General features: G+C 51.3%; 1 protein-coding gene across 2 annotated transcripts; it reads right to left on the reverse strand.

Moving 5' to 3' along the window:
* Nucleotides 1-1,721: 1,721 nt before the first annotated feature.
* On the reverse strand, nucleotides 1,722-19,637 carry TRIM26 (tripartite motif containing 26). Of its 2 annotated transcripts, none has more exons than XM_052648506.1 (8): nucleotides 19,522-19,637; nucleotides 11,211-11,698; nucleotides 10,951-11,046; nucleotides 9,458-9,688; nucleotides 5,206-5,228; nucleotides 4,643-4,758; nucleotides 4,370-4,402; nucleotides 1,722-3,778 (listed from the first exon to the last, which is right to left on the reverse strand). In XM_052648506.1, exons 2-8 carry the CDS (start codon nucleotides 11,646-11,648, stop codon nucleotides 3,090-3,092), a joined length of 1,626 nt encoding a protein of 541 aa, XP_052504466.1. In that variant the 5' UTR covers nucleotides 11,649-11,698; nucleotides 19,522-19,637; the 3' UTR covers nucleotides 1,722-3,089. The 2 variants fall into 2 exon arrangements, with proteins under 2 accessions (XP_052504466.1, XP_052504467.1); XM_052648507.1 differs by lacking the exon at nucleotides 19,522-19,637 and adding an exon at nucleotides 14,210-14,226.
* Nucleotides 19,638-20,404: the final 767 nt, after the last annotated feature.

Genomic DNA, 20,404 nt, shown 5'->3' on the forward strand with positions numbered 1-20,404 from the left:
AGGATCCCCATGCTGCAGGGTGTGGCCAAAAAAATTTTTTAATTAAAAAAATTAGATAATCAACAAGGACCTACTGTATAGCACAGAAAATCTACTCAATATTCTGTAATAACATGGGGAAATAATCTGAAAAACAAATTTATGTATAACTGAATCACTTTCATGAGAAACGCTGGGCTGGAAGAAGCACAAGCTGGAATGAATCAAGATTGCCAGGAGAAATATCAATAACCTCAGATATGCAGATGACACCACCCTTATGGCAGAAAGGGAAGAACTAAGGAGCCTCTTGAGGAAAGTGAAAGAGGAGAGTGAAAAAGTTGGCTTAAAGCTCAACATTTAGAAAACTAACATCATGGCATCTAGTCCCATCACTTCATGGGAAATAGATGGGGAAACAGTGGCTAACTTTATTTTGGGGGGCTCCAAAATCACTGATGGTGACTGCAGCCATGAAATTAAAAGACGCTTATTCCTTGGAAGGAGAGTTATGACCAACCTAGACAGCACATTAAAAAGCAGAGGTATTACTTTGTCAACAAAGGTCCGTCTAGTCAAGGCTATGGTTTTTCCAGTAGTCATGTATGGATGTGAAAGCTGGGCACTGAAGAATTGATGCTTTTGAACTGTGGTGTTGGAGAAGACTTGAGAGTCCCTTGGACTGCAAGGAGATCCAACCAGTCCATTGTAAAGGAGATCAGTCCTGGGTGTTCATTGGAAGAACTGATGTTGAAGCTGAAACCAATACTTTGGCCACCTGATGTGAAGAGCTGACTGACCCTGAAAAGAGCCTGATGCTGGGAAAGACTTTGAGGGCAGGAGAAGGGGACAACAGAGGATGAGGTGGTTGGATGGCATCACTGATTCAACACACATGCGTTTGAGTAAACTCTGGGACTTGGTGATGGACAGGGAGGCCTGGAGTGCTGTGGTCCATGGGGTCAAAAAGAGTTGGACACAACTGAGCAACTAAACTGAACTGAAATGAATCACTTTACTGCACACCTGAAACTAACATTCTCTCAAGATTCCAATGTGCATTAAGACTTTACTATAATTAATGCATAACATTTCTAGTAATCAAGACATTTTGCATATATGTATTTAGAAAGAAAAAATAAATTCTTTTAAAAACGAAAAACATTAATGAGTCCACACATGAGTTCAAGGAGAAAATATGGTCTTTGCCATTTAGTATAATCTTAGAGGTACTTTCTGTAATCCTCCCTTTCCTACCTTTAAGATGACAATTTTAAAAAAATCAAAAAAGAACAGACAAGAAATGGTGAAACAACTGAATGTCAGGAGGGAGAATTGGTTCTGTAGGTTATATCTCCGTTGGGGCACTCTTATTTTTCAGGGAAGGATTGTGGGGGTGCTGTACTGGACGTCACCCTTCTCATGGGAGCCCCTGCTCTACAGAAGCTGGATCTCAGCACCGGGTCACCACTGCAGGAGAGGAAGAACAAGCTGGAACCTTGGCATTGGCTGGTCTGTGTCCCAGGCGAAGCTCTTCTTTGGGGACTTCCAGCAATGACAGCATGTGTGTGCAGGCTGAGGGCAGTGAGCAAAGCTGCAGAGTTTTAAAGGACCCAGAAGGGGCACCGTAGAAAAACCCTGGCCTACTGCTATCAGTGGAACCTTTGCGTGGCCACAGACTGTGAAGGTCTGGTGATATCTGAGTCACAATTAAATATATATGAATCCAGGCTGTTCATTCAACAAGTTTTTATTGAGCACCTACTCTGTGCGCAGCACTGAACTAGGTGTCGTGGAGAATACAGGAGAAGTAGAAGACGTGGCATCCGTCCTCGATGAGCTTACAAAACCAGAGGCAGAACCAGAATGTACACGCGACTCAGGCAGCATGTGAAATACACAAAGAGCGCAACTTCAGACAACGAGGCAGCTAAGAGACCCCGAGATCCACAGCAGCTGGGAACAGTCTCCTAGGGCAGGGGAGGGGTTAAAATTAGTCAGCGGGAGATTGGCAGAATGCCTGGAATGGATAAGAATAAAGGCTGCGAGGTAATCCGGCTGGAGCACGAGCTTGTGCTAAACTGTGGGCCTGAGCGGAGCCTGGACAGAGGCTGGGACTGGGGGCTGGGCCCATGGGCAACGAGGATATGCTCTGATCCCTCCCTTGACAGGCAGACCTGAGGGGTTACGGGGGACCCTTGTTGCCCTTCTCACAGCCTCACTCCTAGGAAAATCTGGATGTTGAGGAAAGCTAGTGACAGCTTAATATCCTGCTGTAGCACCCACCAGGGCCTCCAAGGCAGGGGAGGTTTTGTTTGACTGAATACTTGCCTCGGTGCTTCTATATGAACTGACCAAGAGCAGGATATTCTGGATTCTTTTAGAGACTCTCCTCACAAGGACCAACTCACAGAGGTAATTTACTGACCACCGACCACAACTGTTAGCCCAAAGACGTATGTATCTAGATTCGTTCCGGAGACCACAGGTGGCTTCAGGGAGCCCCGCCTCCTAGTGATGGAAACCTCGGCCCTGGTCTCAGAGAAGCATGGACTCTGCCCTGTACCTTACAAGGAGATGCTTTCTACTTGCACTCCAGGCGGCTTAACTGACCTGGGACATTTTCATGTACATTTAACTCCGAGTTGGGGTGGAGGTACGCGTGCTCAAAGTGCTGCGGAGGCAGGCAGCAGAAGGGGATTTGGGCAACAGGGAAGCCATGGGACTGGAGGGCTGTAAAATGGCCTAGGGGTAACAGTCAACTGGTCTTTCCCAAGAACAGCTGGTACGGGATGCCATTTGCGGCGAGGGAGGGCAGAGCTGGGTCAAAGGCAGTGGGGAGGAGGAGGGAGGAGCCCTCGCGGACTTCAGGGTCAGAGGTCAGCACAGGAACCCCAGGGGCACGGAGAAGGGCCCCAGGGCAGGATGGGTGGAGGAGCACTGAAAGAGCGCCCGAAGGGACCACAGCCACAGGGAGGGAACGGCAGCGGACACGCGGCCCCTTCCCTCGCCTACTCCAGGTGCTCTGGCCAGACACCGCCTCTCCTGTCACAGAGCCCAGGGTTCCAGAGCAGAGACGCGTCGGCGGGTGTGGGGCCGGGAGCTGGGGCTCAGGGTCTCAGCAGGAGGCGTGTTCCCGGCCACTTGAGCCACAGGAAGGGGAGCAGGCGCCGGGTGAAGGTGGCAGTGAAGGTGTAGATGAGTTCTTGTGACTCCGCGTTGGTGAAAGTCACGGTGCCCCCTTCGTAATCCAGGGCGATGCCCACTCTCCGGGGCCGCAGCGCTGGGAAGAGCTCAGCCTCGGGGCTGGTGTTGGCCCAGATGCCGGCGGAGGAGAGGCGCAGCGCCCACACTCCGTCCTCCGGCCGCAGGGAGAGGTCTCCCTTCCTCTTCACCGAGTCTCTGGCCACCCCCACCAAGCAGCTTTCCAGAACTTCCTCCTCCTCCTCCTGCTCCTCCGCTTCTTCCTCTTCATCCCCCAGCGACTCCTCATCCTCGTCCGTCTCCCAGTCGTCGTATCCGTCCCGGTAGCCGGCCTCCTCTTCCTCCTCCTCCTCCTCCCCTTCTTCCGCCTCGTCCCCCTCGTCTTCATCCTCGGACCAGCCCTCCCTCTCCACCTCCACCTCCCAGTAGACCTTGCCCCAGGTGAAGCCCTTGCTGCCCAGCACCCCCGGCTCACAGTCAAACTGCTGGGGGTACAGGTACGCGCCCTGGTACAGGCCGCTGTAGGTCACGCACTTCCAGTCCTCCGACAGCTGCAGGTACCCGCTGGCCGACTGTGGGTCAAGGGTGACGCTCACTGTGGGGACAGAGGAAGAAGCAACGGTGTCACCAGCCGGCCGGGAGGGGACCCCAGTCTCCACGGCAGGGCTGCCACGCTGCATGCTCCAAGGGGTATGTGCCACACCTGCGGCAGGGTGAGCAGGCCCCTCGTGCGTCTGCAGCGAAGGCAGGGCCAGAGGGAGCACAGGTGGGGCCTGGGGCAGAGAGGTCGCTGGTCTTACAAAGCCACGGCAGTTTGCTCCGAATACAGGAGCCACGTGATCAGGCAGATGAGAAGTCAGTCACAGCGACTCAGTCAAAGGCCTGGTGGCAGGACCTCCGAGGACAAAATAACCAGCCTTGGGGCAGGAGGGGCCAGACTATCAAGCGGAGGCCTCTCCTCCCGCCTGAAGAGCAGCAGACGGGTCAGAAAATACAATCAGGGCAGTGTCCTGCTGGACGGGAGGGCGGGCGGGCGGGGGCAGCGGGACGCCGCCCTGCTGGACGGGCGGGCGGGCGGGCGGGGGCAGCGGGACGCCGCCCTGCTGGACGGGCGGGCGGGCGGGCGGGGGCAGCGGGACGCGGTGGGGAGAGCACTCTGTCTGAGAACAACCCTTTGGATACTCACCGGTCTTATATTCTAAGTCTCTCAGCAGCTTCCCTGGGGAGGAAAAATGGACAGCAATGACCCTTGAGCTCAGCAAACTTAGCAGCCTATTTCTCACAGTATTTGTCAGTACTAATTTTGTGCCAAGGGTCCATCCGTGAAGAAGACAGAGAAAGAAAACCCCAGGAGACCTCAGAGGAATCAGGTCAGAGACACACAATAAGGAGCCAGGTACCCTTTTCTCAAAGCAGCACCCAATCCTGATCCCACCACAAGACCCTCCCCAACCCTTACCCTGGAATTCTCGCAGGCCTCGCTGCAGAGATTGAAGTTTATCTGAGAACTCTCCTGTCTTTTTTTTAACTACTCGAGCAATGGGTTTCCCAATCCAGATCTTCTTCCGTGGATACCTGAGAAGATGACAGACAAGCCTGTTACTTAGCTCCTCTTACATTTCTCTCAATCTTCGTGACAATTTGTGAAGGAGGAGGGAAAGGTATGATTATCCCAGGTAACAGAGAAACAGGCCCTCAAAGGTACTCAGTCCAAGGCTGAGCCAGGACTCACGACCACCAGCAGACTCAATATCCAGAGCCCTTCTTTCTACCAAGGTGTGTACTCGCATGATCCTGTCCCGTCACAGACACGGCTAGTGGTCCCAGGAGTGGAGACTATACAGAGAACTTCTCAAGGATGTGTACTTGATTCCAGGAGACAAGGTCATTGTGATGAACCCTGTGATGTGGGTACCTCTGACCCCATATCACATGCTACTAATTCGGATCATGGCCAAGCAACAAGGGAAGGGACACGGGCACAAGGGAATGAGGTGCACCGTGAAAACAAAACTCTGTTACCTGTTTAAGAAGTCTCTGGTGTCCTGGAAGGGAAGAAAGCACAAGCATCAGTGTGAATTAAACACTTCGTTAATATGTATTAACACTATTAGAGACCAGGCTGCATCAATGAACAAATACGGTTTTTTCCTTATGAGGCTGACATTCTAGCGGCAGCAAAGGATAAAACAAAAAGAAAACAAACAAAATAATCACAGTGACAGAGCGAATGGAGGGGGGCCAGGGGATGACTGAGCCAGCTTCTCTGAGAGGATGACACTGTGCTCATATGTGAAGGAGAAGGTACTGGCCAGGTGAAGAGTGGGAGGAAAGCAGGGTGAGAACGGGCTTGGCAAAGGTGGCAGGGGCCGAATCATGCAGGGCTGGGCAGGCACAGTAAGGAGTTCAAACTCTGTGCCACATTCAGAAGAAAGCCACCAGAGCTTCAAATAGGGCAGTGATTGTATGTGATCTGCTTCACTGTGGCTGAGACTGCTAAGAACCCTCTACAATCCATTCTCCTTTCTTCCTTGTAGTAATAAAATCTGTGAAATAACAGCTGGGCAGAGCATTACCAAAGACTACATTTCCCAGATCCCTTTGCAACCAGGTATGGTCATGTGACTAAGTTCTAGCCAATGGGATGTAAAAGGAAGCAATGGCTATAATTTTGGGGTTGTGTCCTTAAAAGAAAAAAAATCCATTCTTCTTCCTCTTTTTGCTTGGTTCAGTTTTGGAAACAAGGGTGAGCCCAACTTTGGCTACACAGCTAAGGACAACATCCCTTGAGGTTAGTGAAGCCACCAGATGGAAGTAACCAGCTCCCTGGCTGACCACATGGACAGCTGCCCTGACAGCTCTAGACCCCTCGTGTCTGAACTGTCACTGGGAGAGAAATAACTTGTTTGGTATAGCAGCTAGCCAAAATCCTAAGTGATTAAGCTCTTGGCCATCCTGTACAGAATGGATTAAGAGAAGCAATGCCAACATGGGGGGCAGTCTGGAGACTGTTTTGTGGACCGGCAAGAGTTAACGATGCCCTGACTAGAGCAGTGCAGTGTGGCCAGGGAGGCAGCACACGCCAGGTGTGGGACAGACTGGGCATTCTGGTAAAGGACAACTAAGGACAGGCCAGTCTGTGCAGGAGGGAGAATGGTGCTGCCTGAGTGACGGGACATGGTAGAATGGGGAGGGGGTTCTTGTGAGAGGCTGGTCATTTCCTTTTTGTGAGTCTAAAGCCTCCAAAACACTTTGTATTAATTTTTGCTTTCCTTTCACATATTCCACAAATATTAAGTGCTTCCTGTGTGTCAGGTGCCACTCCAGAAGTGGGGATAGAGCAAGAAAAAAAAAAAGAGAGAGACACAAATCTCTTAACAGGGGGAAGCAGAGAGCAAAGAATCAACCTAACAAATCCATTAGATGCTGCCATTAAGTGTATAGGAAGAGAGGAGCCTGGAGGGGGACTGGGTAAGGGTGGGGGCAGAGTGACCTCTGAGAGTGAAATCTGGGAAACAAAGGAAATCACTGAATTGTGCCTACAGTGGACTGTTTCAGCAAATTCTCAGGAAGAACTTGGGGTCTTGCTCCCAAGAGGCCATCAAACGGGTGAGAGCTACATCGGTGTGCCACCGTGAAGCAACTTGTTGCCCTTCTACTCGGCCCCTCAAAACAAGTCCAAGCCAGTTCCAGAGTGGTGATAAATCTGAGACAGTATATGCCAGCAACTCTGCCAGGAAAGTAAAAGTCGCTCAGTCGTATCCGACTCTTTGCGACCCCATGAACTATACAGCCCGTGGAATTCTCCAGATCAGAATACTGGAGTGGGCAGTCTTTCCCTTCTCCAGGGGATCTTCCCAACTCAGAGATCGAACCCAGGCCTCCCGCATTACAGGAGGATTCTTTACCAGCTGAGCCACAAGGGATACGTGGCATAAAAAGGTAAATAAATAGGCAGGAGGTAGGCAAGATTAGGGAGCTACGAGGGTGGATGGCGGGACACAGGAGTTACTACTGCAGTCTCACAGAGAGAGACTGGGCTCATCTAAGGGCAGGCTGTGAGCCGCCCAAAGAGGACGGGACCCAGAGCACCAGTGCAGGAACCCTTTTCCCAAAGGCTGCACAAGGGGAGACCTGGGAGTCCCGAGATGACCTGCAGCCTCACACCCGGGGCTCCACAGGGAAGCAACGTGCCCACGGCTCCCGGAGGCCTCCCCCACCACCTCCAGTTCCTGGGGCTGTGGTGAAAGAGGCAGTCAGAGCAGCAAGCTTGGGGCAGGAATCACAGCAATGCTGGGTAGTAAGAATCCGAAGGTTCTTCATGGGTGTGGATGGTGCCCAACAGTGGAAGGCAGAGTCGCCAATTGCCACTTGACCCTGCAAGGCCCACCCTGGACTGAACCAAGGAGCTGGTTCCTGGTACCCTCGAGGTGCTCCCCACTCCCCCAGCTCCCTTAAACCTCCTCCTGACAGTGCTGCTCAAGAGATCTTTCCTGTTCTATCACCTCTGTCAAAGGCCTTGTATTTATCTCCTGTCCTGCTGCTTGTCCCTCACCTGTATTTATCTACCACATTTTGGATCAGGACCCCCATCTTAGTAGGGCCTCATCCTTACTGTCCACTGACAGTCAATCTCTGGAGAAATACTAACGCCAGGGCAGGAGTTAGCTGTCCAATTCCCTTCAGCAAAGGCAGACCCAAACAGACACTGACAAAACCCACCAGCGCCACCCTCCCACGCTGACCTCCAGCAGACACCCACTTTCTCTCCCTCTCTCCTCCCACCCAGCCCTAGGGGGGCCCTCCATCTGAGTGGAGGCTCTGAAGGCTGGGCCTCTGTCAGTCCACAAAGCTCTTCCAGGCAGACTGGGGAGAAGCTCCCCTCTGGGCAGATGCAACCGGATCCCCGCCCCCCAGCACCCTAGCTGTGCCCCTCTGTTCCACAACAAGTGCCCACCCACACGGTGGCAGGGGCTGGCGGCTGTGGGGAGAGGAAGGATGTGCACCCCTGAAGGGGAGGGGGGGAGGGAGAGGGGAGACAGCAAGTGACCTAGTCAGAGAGACAAACCTGAGGGAACAGAATGACAGAGGAGGAAAGGAAGGAGCCAGACAGACATTCTGGACAAAGTGAGAGAAAAGAAGACCAAGAGGCCGGAGGCCTGGGAGTCAGGACGCCCGGGCTGGAGCTCTGACTCACTTCCTGATCTGCCCCACAGCCTGGGATGAACTCTTCCACCCTCTGGTGCTCTGAGACTTCATCACTGAGGGCTGGAGCAGAAGAGTTCCCAATGCTTGAGTCAGAATCCACAATGACAGAGAGGCAGGCAGAGGCCACCTGTGTGGCACACACACCTGGGGGCCTCACCATCTCCCCCTATGTCCCGCCATCGGCTTGCCCTGCCACAGGCCAGGGCCAACATTTCCCTAGACGTCCTGGGTGGTCCCGCTGCCGACAGACAGGCCAGCCACCCCCCACCATGCAAGTGGAGGAGCTCATTATACAGGCCTTCTCCTGGCCTGTGGGGCGGGGGGCAGAGGGATCACACATGCTCCACCCAAAGGCAGTTCAAAGCCCTGTTGAAGGCAGTGTGACTCCTTTGGGAGGCTCCCGGTGGAGGGGGTTGTGGTGTCATTTCAACTTAGCAACCATCCATGATTCCAATCCATGACCCTCCCTTTTTCAGCATCAAAGCTGCCTCCTCCAGCAGGTGCTCCAGAGGCACCCTGCCTGCTTGCCACCCGATTCTCTGAGGCTGATGCCACAGGCTCAGAGAAAACCTCTGTTTTCTGACTCTCTTCCCCAGCTGCCCATCTCCTCCAGATCCTCTGGGTTCTTAAGTGAAGCCGCCCTTCAGCCATCCCTCAGCCACCCCCGACCCCACAGGCTTCTTCATCTCCAGAACCATAAAAAGCCTCCCCGGACCAGTATCTGCCAGTGACTTTGGAAGACAGGCTCGTGCCGGCAGTAATGAGAATGGAGGATAGTAATGAAAATACTAATAAGCTTCTCTTCCATTTCTACAGCACTTCTCAAGACTGTAAACTCTTGCTCGTAGAAAGTTTCCTTTTTGAAGGGACACCGTGCCAACGGTCTCATTTTACGCTCATGCAATCGCTGCAGTGAGTGGTGGGGATAAGGAGCATCGTCTCCATGCTTCAGATGAGAACACGGAGGCCCCAGGAAGAAGAGACTCTCCAAGCTCCCCTGAGGGAGAGGCAGGGCCATGGCCGCCGTCCTGGCCTCCCGGCTCCCTGCCCCGGGGAGGTCTCTCACCTGCATGAGCTCCGCAGCCGGCTGCTGCACCTTGCCCTCCAGCTCGGAGATGACCTGCGCCAGCCGGGCAAGCTCCCCGACGCCCCTGGTCTTGAACTTCTCCCTGCCCTCTGTGAGCTCCTGCTCCAGCTTCGCCAGCTGGCCCAGCAGGTGCTGCTCCCGCTCCCTCAGGAACTGGTGGCCCTGCTCAAACTCAGCCACGATGCACTGCCTCTGGTCCTGGAGCTTCTTCTGCAGGGATGGGAAGGGGGAGAAGGGAGTGGCACTGCCGCCCCAGAGGGGAAGGCCCCTCCGGGATCCGGCGTGGGGTGCACACGCTGGCTCTTCGCCCTCGCTGACCCCATTCATGAGTTCTACAGTGTCCAGGCTGGAAGGGGCTTGGAGCCTTCCTGGGGCAACCTCCTTTCCTCAGGGAAGACAAGGTAAGTCAGCCAGGTCAGTCCCCTCACGGGACTGGAAGCATGAGTGCCTACCATCAGCTGTTCTAGGTAAACCAGTATGTTCCGGGGCCCTCTGAGGAACACTATGAGCCAACAGTTTCCAACTGGTGTGTGCTGCCTCTTCCAGGACGTTTCCCTTGATTAATTTTATTCAAGCCTAACTAACCCTCTCTTCAGCATCCTCCCCAGTATGTGTAAAATACGTGCATACTATCCTTGCCACTATCTCCTCTTTCCTCAGTGAAACTCTGGAAGGTCTATGACCGGGACCACGTCCTTTCTTGTCTCCCAATCTCCCTGCTGGGTCCAGGCTGGGACCTGGTCAGCATCCTCGCACACAGGGCGCCTGGAGGCACTGCTCGGGTTGGGCCATGTCCTGCCTCACCATCCCTCTCCCAGGGCCCACATGCTCACCGCATGGACTGGCCCCAACATCCCTCCACCCTCCAGTGCCCGCTTCCCCAACAGACTTTGCCCCAGAAAACTGGAATCTTTATCAGTTTTTTCCCTTCCTGATCGCCTCTCTAACCAAGCACTCGATGCGCTGTCTCTGTTTCCTAACTACAGGCAACCACGGACTCCCTACACACAGCGTCCTCACAGCTGGCCAGGCCCGGCCAAGCCCACCCCTCTCAGTTCTCCTCTTGGAGCCAGTTCCCGCCTTCCAAACCCTCTGGCTCCCCTCACTCGCAGGAATCATGCCTCTCTCTCGCTCTTTGAAAGGAAGCATGAAGCCAGGCCTTCCTCAGTTCCTCACACCCTGACTCTGCTGAGCAAACAGGCCCTGCAGCTGAGGTGAATCACAGAAGAAGGACCTTAGCCGACATCCAAACAACCCCTTCACTTGTGAGATAAGGAAGCAGGCCAAGCCCGCAGACCTCAGCCTGGCAGGGTGTGGGCCAAAACCCAGGTCTCCCACTGCCAGTCCAGTCGGGGCTCCTCTCCCAGGGAGCCAGCGGCCGCCCAGCTCTGTCTCTACAAGCTCAAGAGCTCCTGCTCTGCACGGCCGATCGCCTGCCTCAGGGCTCTCTCTCCCTCGACAGCCTCACTTACCAGCGCAGCCAGGATATCAGCTTCGCCCTTGGCCTGAAAGCCCTGAATTTTGTCTCTGTCTCTCCTTAGGATACTCAGGTGGTTCAGGATTTTTTCCTGCAGAAAGACAAGCAGTGGGGATGCTCTGGGCTGAGGCAGGAGGGTGGGCTCGGGCCGAGTCCCGGGCCAGCGAGAAGCCTTCCGAGGGGCCTGCGCCAGGCCTCGCCTGCGGGTGGGCGCCGAGCAGAGGTTCCCTCCCTGCGGGGGAGCGGAGGGCTTACCCTGTGGGGCTGGGCCGCCTTCTCCACCAGGACGGCCGAGTGCGGCCTGTGCTCGCGGGACTCCCGGCACATGACGCACAGCAGCTTGCCGTCGTCCTCGCAGAAGTAATGCAGCTTCTCCCGGTGCCGCTCGCACAGCCTCGCGTCTGCCTGCTCCTGGGCCACCTCCCCCGGCTGCCGGCCCCCATCCACCTTCAGCCGCTCAATGTTCTCCACCAGGCTGGCCAGCTGCCACACCGGCCGGATATTCTCCTTCTTAAAAGGCTTCTTGCACAGGGGGCAGGCGGGGCGGCCCCCTGAGACGGGGCGGATGTCAGCGGTACAGCTGCGGCAGAAGACGTGGCCACAGTCAATGGTCACTGGGTCCCGCAGGTAATCGAGGCAGATGGAGCAGGTCACCTCCTCTTCCAGACTCCGCAGCGGTGCTGACGCGGCCATGGTATCCCGAGCTCAGAGGGGCCCCTGTTCACTGGCTGGGACTTCTCCTCCTTGGGGACCAGACATGGAGTCAACAGCAGGCCCAGCAGAGGGGCAGGAGTGGCAGCCGCACATGGGGCTGCATGCCCAAGCAACCGACCAGTCAATCGCAGCTCCTATGAGGCTCCCCCAGAATCAGAGGGAAAGGACCTTACTGATCCTCAAGTCCAACGCCCTCATTTTACAGATGAGGAAACTGAGGCCCAGAGTGTGTAGCCTGGAAGAAGGGAGAGCAGCACAGGTACCAGCCCATGCCGTACTCTTGGGAACACACTCCTACCTCCAGACCCTGTCCTTCCATCTGCTGGAAAATTGCTCTAATGTAGTGATTATGAGAACAAGACCCCAGATAACTACCTGCTGAACTGTCATAATATACAAATCCACAACACCTACTATGTGCACAGTGCTCCCTGACTTTGCTGCACATAGCCTGCACAACTGTTCATGAGGGGCCTTGACAGAGTCAAGAGACTCCTCTGTTTGCCCTGCAGACTTCAGGCTGCAAAGACTAAGTGCACTGAGGTTCTTTACCAAGACTCAAGGAGCATCAGGAGGTTGAGTTCCGGTGTCCTCCTTTATAGATGTTTCCTTGGGCTGTGTGAGTTTCTGACTGGGTTCACTTGCCCCAGAGAGGTGGTCCCTACCTAGACTCAGTCTGCTGGCAGAGCACTGCCAGGCCACAATGGACTCGTTCTCAGCTGTGCCCCTCCATGCAGCTGGCCTGGCCGCTCTACTGCTAACACGGGTGACTGAAACCAACGTGGGAGGAACCTTCAGGTGGTTCTGACAGGGATGTGTGGATGACAGCGTGGCCCTCAGAGGGAGCACATAAGTTGAGCACAGAGGACTTTAGTTCTGTTTACCTCCGCAGCCTTGGCGCACCTCCTGTCTGAGGTTAGGAACCTCAGCACACCTAAACCAACAGCTGCCTCCTGCCCTTACACTGTGTGACAAGAGAAAACTCATTTAAGTACTCTGAGCCTCAGTTTATCCATCCATAAAATGGGGAGTCATACTTACCTTCAAGGGGTTCCTACATGGATTGAGTAAAAGAATTATGCTAGAAGTATTAGGCATAAGCGTGATATTGAGGGGGAATCTAGAAGAGAATCCAGAACCCTTGGCTCCCAAATCCAGTGAGTATTCAAAGCACAAGTAAAGCAAGAGTGGAAATTTAAAGTGGCAGCAAGAGAGGAAGTAAGGATGAAACGCCACGGTGACACATGGGCTCCAGAGTTAGTCTCGTGGAGAGAACCCATGGTAGGCCACCAGAGCAGTCTCTGGGAAGACAGCCAGCAGACAGGGCACACAGGTAACTGCCAGGCTGGAATGAAGCCCTTGGAACCATAGGCAAATCAATCTGATTACTTATTATGTATGTGACAGTCCATTACAACAGAGTTCAGTGGCCTGGCCTTCAATTTCTTTCACGTACTGACATGAATGAGCTAGAAATAAAGCCCCAAAGAGAAAACAACACAGGAATACAAAGTCTATTTCTTGAGGATCTAATGCAGCAATATATAAAAAGTGCTTTCTAAAGTGAAAAGTACTGTACAAATATAAGGCATTATTTTACTACTGACAATGAACTCCAACCAGAAGCTCCAACAGATTTAGAGATGCGTGACTTTAAGAGATGTAACGGGTGTGGAAAAGACCTGTACCTACAAAGCTCAAATGAAATGATTATAATTTAACTGGTAAATGCAGGTAATAAACTTTTTAGTATGTTAATAAGGATGGTAAAAAGTCTAGGAAGTGCCTGGTGCAACTCCCTGGTTTGTCTGTTGAGGAAGTGAGCCTAACCCCGGAAATGTAACACAAGGTTCAGTTCAGTTGCTCAGTCATGTCTGACTCTCTGCGACCTCATGGACTGCAGCATACCAGGCTTCCCTGTCCATCACCAACTCCTGGGACTTGCTCAAACTCACATCCATCAAGTTGGTGATGCCATCCAGCCATCTCATCCTCTATTGTCCCAACACAAGGTTGGGACCGGTGGGCGGCAGTGTTGGTGATTCCTGTGGGCACTGGAGCCCTTCACCAATCACTTTGCTAGGGGCTTGAAAGTTCAAAGGTTGAGGTTATTTGTTTCTTTTGTTGTAATGGGGGATGGCATGTGTTTATCTTCAGGGTTGGGAAATTAATTCTGTTGCAAATGACTATGAAGAGCTTAGCTATGGCTCCCAGTCCACACAAAACCTGATACCCTCATCACCTGGAGCAGGGGTTCTTAACCCAGGCTCCATGCTGGACTTTGATGCATCTTTAAACCCCCAACATTATATGAATGATCGCATATGTACTAGACAAACCAACCTGTCCAGGGATTATGGAAGAACACCAGTGAAAAAGTGTAGGAGGGATAACAGAATTAGAAAAACATCATCTTGCAACCCTCACTATATAAGACAAGGATCATCATCTGACGCTAAAACCATGAGATGAAAGGTACTAGGGGACAGGACGGTTCCACGGTGCCAAGGTACCACCCAGTGGGTTACTCCCTAACGTACCTTGATAAGGGGGATCTGGTGATGGCTTCAGCCAGTGACCAAATCCAGCATATGGGACAGACTGGCATATGTTTCTCAATGTGGTGCCACATGAATTGAAAATGTCACCTTTGCAGCAGTCCTGCCAAAAATGTTTGACGACAATGAATCAAATCTTTCGACCTAACTTTCAGTTTAGCAAGAATACAAGGGATAGAGATGAGCTATAAACCACATCATCAGGAAGTAATCAGATAAATAGAGAACATGAGACATTCCCCCAAGACAACTGGCATGGTCTTCTAAAAAGTCAAGCTATGAAAAATAAAGCAGGATTGTTCTTGATATAAACAGACTAAAGGGAAATAACAACCAAATGCAAATACTTTGATTGGATCTGGGCTTTTAAAAAAAGTTATAAAATAATTTGGGGACAATTAGGAGAAACTTGACTAAAGACTGGGTATCGGATCATATTGAAAAATTATTATTGATTTTTAATGGCATTTATTCAAGTTATGTATGGGAATGTCCGTATTTTTAGGCTATGCATGCTGCAGGACTTAGGACTACACAGGGGCTTTCCAGGTGTTGCCAGTGGTAAAGAACCCGCCAAGAACTTTGCCAATACAGGAGACATAAGAGATGCGGGTTCGATCCCTGGGTCAGGAAGATCCCCTGGAGTAGGAAACGGCAAGCCACTTCAGTATTCTTGCCTGAAAAATTCCATGGACAGAGGAGCCTAGTGGCCTACAATCAATCCATGGGGTCACAAAGAACTGGACATGACTGGGCAAGTGAGCACTCATGCATATATGTATATAACACCAGTACAACTTGCTTTTAAATAGTTCAACAAGAGAAAATAAAAGGCAGAAAAATTCTGAGGTGAGGGGCTAGAATTTTCCATCCGTCTTAAAGTCATTTGTACAAGGGTCTGTAACTACCAAAGACCCTGAAAATCATAATAGAGAGATGTTTGTGTCTGACCCTTTGGAAGCTCAAGACACAGGTGCTGAACAAACGATCAGATTCAGAGGACCAGAAGGCAATGCTAATTGCACATGCATTTGTTTGACAGTCTGCTGAAACTAATAAAAGAAACACGGTACATTTCCATGTTCAATCCCATTGCTTCATTATATAGTCTCCATCGCAAATGCATAACAAATATTGAAGACAGCTTACTCTGGCATTGCTGAACACATGTAAGATCCAAGGTGTAAATCTTGGGTTAAATCCAGATTCGGGTTTGGGTTCAACAGCCTGGTGACTGACAACGTCTTGGTGACAGTATTTCTGTAGGACCCACCTTACTGGCCATTTACACACCTCACGTTATTTAACGCTCAGGATACTCTTCTCAGGAAACTGAGGTTCACGGAGGGAAGCAACTTGCCCAACAGCACGTGGCAAGGATGCAGTGTCTGGTGCTGATGCCTCGGCCCAGTCCACTACACTCTCTTGTTCGCCCAGGCAAACTGCAAAACTGGCCCTAATACCAGCTCCTTTGTCAGGAGGCACCGATGAGGTCATCTCAATGGAAGGGCTTTGTAAACAGGAGTGTGCTGACAGAAGTCAAGGGGCACGTGTTACTGCTGATGCTGATTGAAAGCGCCCTCTCCTCACACTCGACAGGCAGTGCGGTTCCTGTATGAGATGCGGGTGGACCTGAACACCTACTCACAACTCATAGCCAGCCCTTTCGAGCCAACGCAAAACTGACCCTCTCGCAAACCCCTCCCTAGCTTATCACGCTCCCCTGTGACTCTGCCCCTTCTATCACTTGTGCCTTCAACATAGCCTGGTGATCTCAACAGGTTTCCACAGTAAGGGGTAAAACTATCACTCTCCTTGCCATTCCCGGCTCTCGGAAGGACAGAACCATAGAAATAAGAGCCAGAAAAAGTCCTCACAATGACATGGTCCACCCTACTCCCTTTACCCAAATGAGGATTCTGAAACCTGAGGAAGTCATTTCATGATCTACCTTCTACCAGAGGCCATTCACCTCTGCTCAGGGTGGACAGGTCCTCTGTCCCTTCAATAAACCGTAAGCTGGCTGTGATTCCACCCAACCAGGTAGGACTGGAGATACCAGCGTTTTTACTGCGCAACATAAAGTCACTGCTGAGATCAAGAGTCACCAAATTGGTTTCTTTTGTTTTGACAACTGGCTATTAGGCAGGAAAAAACCAGTTTAACAAATTTAGTTTTTTCAAGATCATAAATGGAGTCAGTGAAATCAACAACTATGGGTTAGTGAGATGGAGACAGTCTTATTCAACCTCCAGAGGCAGGAGGGCCCTAAGCCACCAGCTAGGGAGTTACTACTTTACATCAAAGTTGAGACACCTATGTCATCACATGTTTGCATCTTTCAAATGTGGTCAATGACATACCATAATATAACTGGCAAAGATTTTTTTCTATGTGAAACAAAACAATGGATGACATCATAGATTTGATGAAATGTAGCATTTATCTTGTATAAAGTACTGCCAGGGTCATCCAACATGTGCAATTCATCCTGTCACCCTCCTGCTTCAAAACTCCTGAGGTCAAAGCTGTACTGCAGGACACTCAGGCCCCCTAGAATCTGGGCCCCACTTAACAACCAGCCCTGAATCCTGCTTCAGCCTAATGTTAGAGACAGTGAGCCAGAAAGACAGCCCCTTCTTCACCATCCCCACTCCCACCCCATGCTCCTGTACATGAGTTTGTCAGCTCCAGCTCATCCTTGAAAGCCTGAATTAGATATGCCCCAGTATCTGTGGTCCTTTCGGTGACCATCCCACCTCTGAGCTGAATGAATTCCCTCCCTCAGGAAGCTCCTACAGATGCTGTTATTATAGCTACAGTCACACTGCTTCCTAACTGATATTTTAGCCATCTTTCTCCCAACCAGGATGTGAATCCAAGGGTCACGCCTCACTGATCTTTTCCATATCTTCAATATCAAACACAAAGTCTGTAAATGTTTGTGAGGCTAAATGTTATCCTATGATTCCAGAGTCCCATATCTTCTTCATTCTCCCATCAACACACACCTCTTCCCACTTTGCAATCTCATTTCAGCAGGAGGCTCCAGGGCTCCCCTCCAATTAGACACTCCTGGCCACAAACACTGCCCAGATTTCCTCTCTTCACGCATATAGTTTGGGAGTGGGGGGGTGGGGAGGGTCACTTCTACCAACCTGGCAAATTTGAACTCACTCTGAGTGAGTGAGTGAGTGTTAGTTGCTCAGTAGTGTCCAATTCTTTGCTACCCCATGGACTGTAGCCCATCAGGTTCCTCTGTCCATGGAATTATCTAGGCAAGAATACTGGAGTGGGTTGCCATGGTTGCCATTTCCTTTTCCAAGGGATCTTCCTGACCCAGGGATCGAATTGGGTCTCCCGCATTGCAGGCAGAGTCCTTCATCCTGGATGCCAGCCAATAAGCCTTTGCTTTCCAAAATTAATTTCTTCCCATTCTCCATGTCTTTTTCTATTCAGAGCCTAGTCTGAAGTCACCCCAAGAAGCCTCGATTCCAACTATGGGCTCTCCACTAGCAGTCATAAGGTCTTCTGCAACAGTCTGAGCCCAGCCTGTCACTCCCTCCTCCCTTTGCGGGAAGTGACATCTAAGAAGCCACTTTCTGCTCCTCAGTTTCCTTACCGCTTAACAAGAAAGAATAATGTCAAGTTTGCCAAACTGACTTCAAGTGAGGTCACACAAGTCAAAAGTGTTCTCAACAGCAAAATATGCTACAAAAATACATCCTAGAAAGGAGCAGAGAAGCCAACCAAAAAGAGCTCCCAGTGGCTAAAGTTGCAACAAAACGAAGTAGTACTGAATTATAACCCTGAGTATAAAATCAATATCCATGAGTCCACACTGATACAAATAAATGAATAGCTTAATAAATAAGGCAAAAGAGACAAATCTCTCATGCAGAAGAATTGCAAATAACACAGGTACAGAGTTGCCCCTAAGGAGGGTGGAGCACACTCCCCACTCCCCTGCACAGGGTCTGACTACTTTCCAAAGAGTACAGTATGGCAGGGAGGAGTGAGGGAGGGGGGAGGAGAAAGCTTACAATGGAGAAGCCTGACAAGCACTACCTCAGCCAAGTAATCAAGACCAGCACCAAGTCATAAAGCATGTTCCCTTGATGCGAAGTGATGAAAATGGCAATCCACGTCTGTGGTCTTCCTCCCAACAACCCGTAAGCCAGTATCAGGGGCAGCCTATAATGTAACATAATATGGTATGTATTAGGAGTATTCCTCCAAACTCTCAAGATTATAAAAAAACTTTGAGAAACTGCCACAGCCAAGGGGAGCATAATGAGAACTAATTGGAATATGGTAACTTGGGTAGAATCATGAGACAAAAAAAGTACTTAGGTAAAAACTATAAAAATGTGAATTCAGTATGTATGTCGGCCAATAATAATGTATCAGTACAGGTTCACTAATCGTTAAGAAATGTTCCATATTAATGTAAGATGTTAATAAATGGATGGGGGAAAGGTTTGGGGGTACTGGGAACTCTGTATTAGCTTCCCAATTTTTCTATAAATCTAAAACTGTTCTAAAAAATAAAGTCTATTAAAAAAAAAACGGAATTGCAATTTGAGGTACAAAATAAAGTCAATTTTTTAAAAAGTTGATGCTTTTAAACTCGGGGCAGGAGTAACTCTAAGAATCATGATTTTTAGCTCAGGGTCCCTGACACTGATATTTGTTGTTGAATGAACCAATATCATTCTCAGGAAGCGCACACAAACCGTCGTAGTGCCAAACTCTGGAATGTACTGAGAATTTGGAGGTGTTTGCTTCTCATTTGCCCCACAAAGATGAATTTACACACTTTCTAAGGGTGAAAAGCAGCAGGGAAAATGCTCAATTACTAATGGGCCAGAGAAAGGCGTGAATGCAAAGCTCCAGGTATACGTGGCTAAACCGGTTTATTCTGACCAATTAGAAAAACAAAACAAAAAACACCATGACTTTGGTCCTGGGGCCAGACTGGCAGTTTACACGGCTCCAAGCAACGAGACCGTCATCTGGCCCCCATTACTTCTGGCTCTGGAGACAAGAATGGACGGGTGCCCGGGCTGAACACGCGAAAGCGAGGAAGACCCACGAGGAGAGAGCGAATGGAGGCCCAAGCAAGCAGGAGGATTAGGCCGGCAGGGAGGACGGCGCGAACTTCACCCCTCTCTCGAGCGCGCCAGGCGGCCCGGCCCCATTCTGCCCGCGCGGCTGCATCCGGCCGCTCGGACCCCGGGGCGCATGTGTGACTGCTGCTTTGCAGCATTTCTCACCGGGCACCCCCTACTCACCGGTCCCCAGCTCCGGGCCGCGAATCCCGAGCTGGGGTCGATCTTTCTCGCAGCGGTCAGTTCCGGGTCGAGCTCCTCCGCCTGCACCCTGGGCAACCGCACGTCCCCGCCTGGTAACCTCCCGGCTTTCCGGAGCCCTCCACCGAGATTTTTGCCCCCCGGACCAGCACCCGGATTGGTCGCTGCTGAACGCCGCCTCCCAATGGGAGCCTTATTTCCCTTACGTCACTGATCACTGGGCAAATCCCCGGGCCGTCGCGGGGGGTGGGGCAGCAGGGGCAGAGAAACCGAAACTGAAATGGTGCGGAGCCTAGGTTTAGCGGCTGCTGTATTGAGTTTGGCTCGTGGTGCGCGCACTTGCCCTGCAGGGTGGAAGGAAGCGAAACTTAAGGCCTCATGAGACCCCTTTGTAGGACTCTGCAATGGATGAAACCCTCCCCGCCTCCCTATTCCCGCCCCACCGGGAGGGCGTTTGGCATACAAGTTTCGTTTGCCAGGTGCTCAACATTAAATAGGACTTCCTGACCCTAAAGCTTCCTGGGTGGCTCAGAGGGTAAAGTGTCTGCCCGCAATGCGGGAGATCTGGGTTCGATCCCCTGGTAGACTACAATCAATGGAATCAGAAAGAGTTGTACACGACTGAGCAACTGCACTTCTCTGACCCAACCTGGCCTACGTTTGCTTCCTGCACGAGGCAGGATCTTAGCAAACGGATAGTCCCAGGTGTCTATGAGGAGTAAGACGCTTTTACATGAACTATCTTTAAATCAGGCAGGCATTTTTGTCCCCATTTGACAGAAGGGAAAACTGAGATTCCAAAAGCTTAGGGGCCTGAGCTGTTTCCCTCTTTGGTGCTGGATTCAGAAACCACAGAGCCTGAAAA

This window comes from Budorcas taxicolor, chromosome 11 (assembly GCF_023091745.1).
Source record: "Budorcas taxicolor isolate Tak-1 chromosome 11, Takin1.1, whole genome shotgun sequence".
Taxonomy (NCBI): domain Eukaryota; kingdom Metazoa; phylum Chordata; class Mammalia; order Artiodactyla; family Bovidae; genus Budorcas; species Budorcas taxicolor.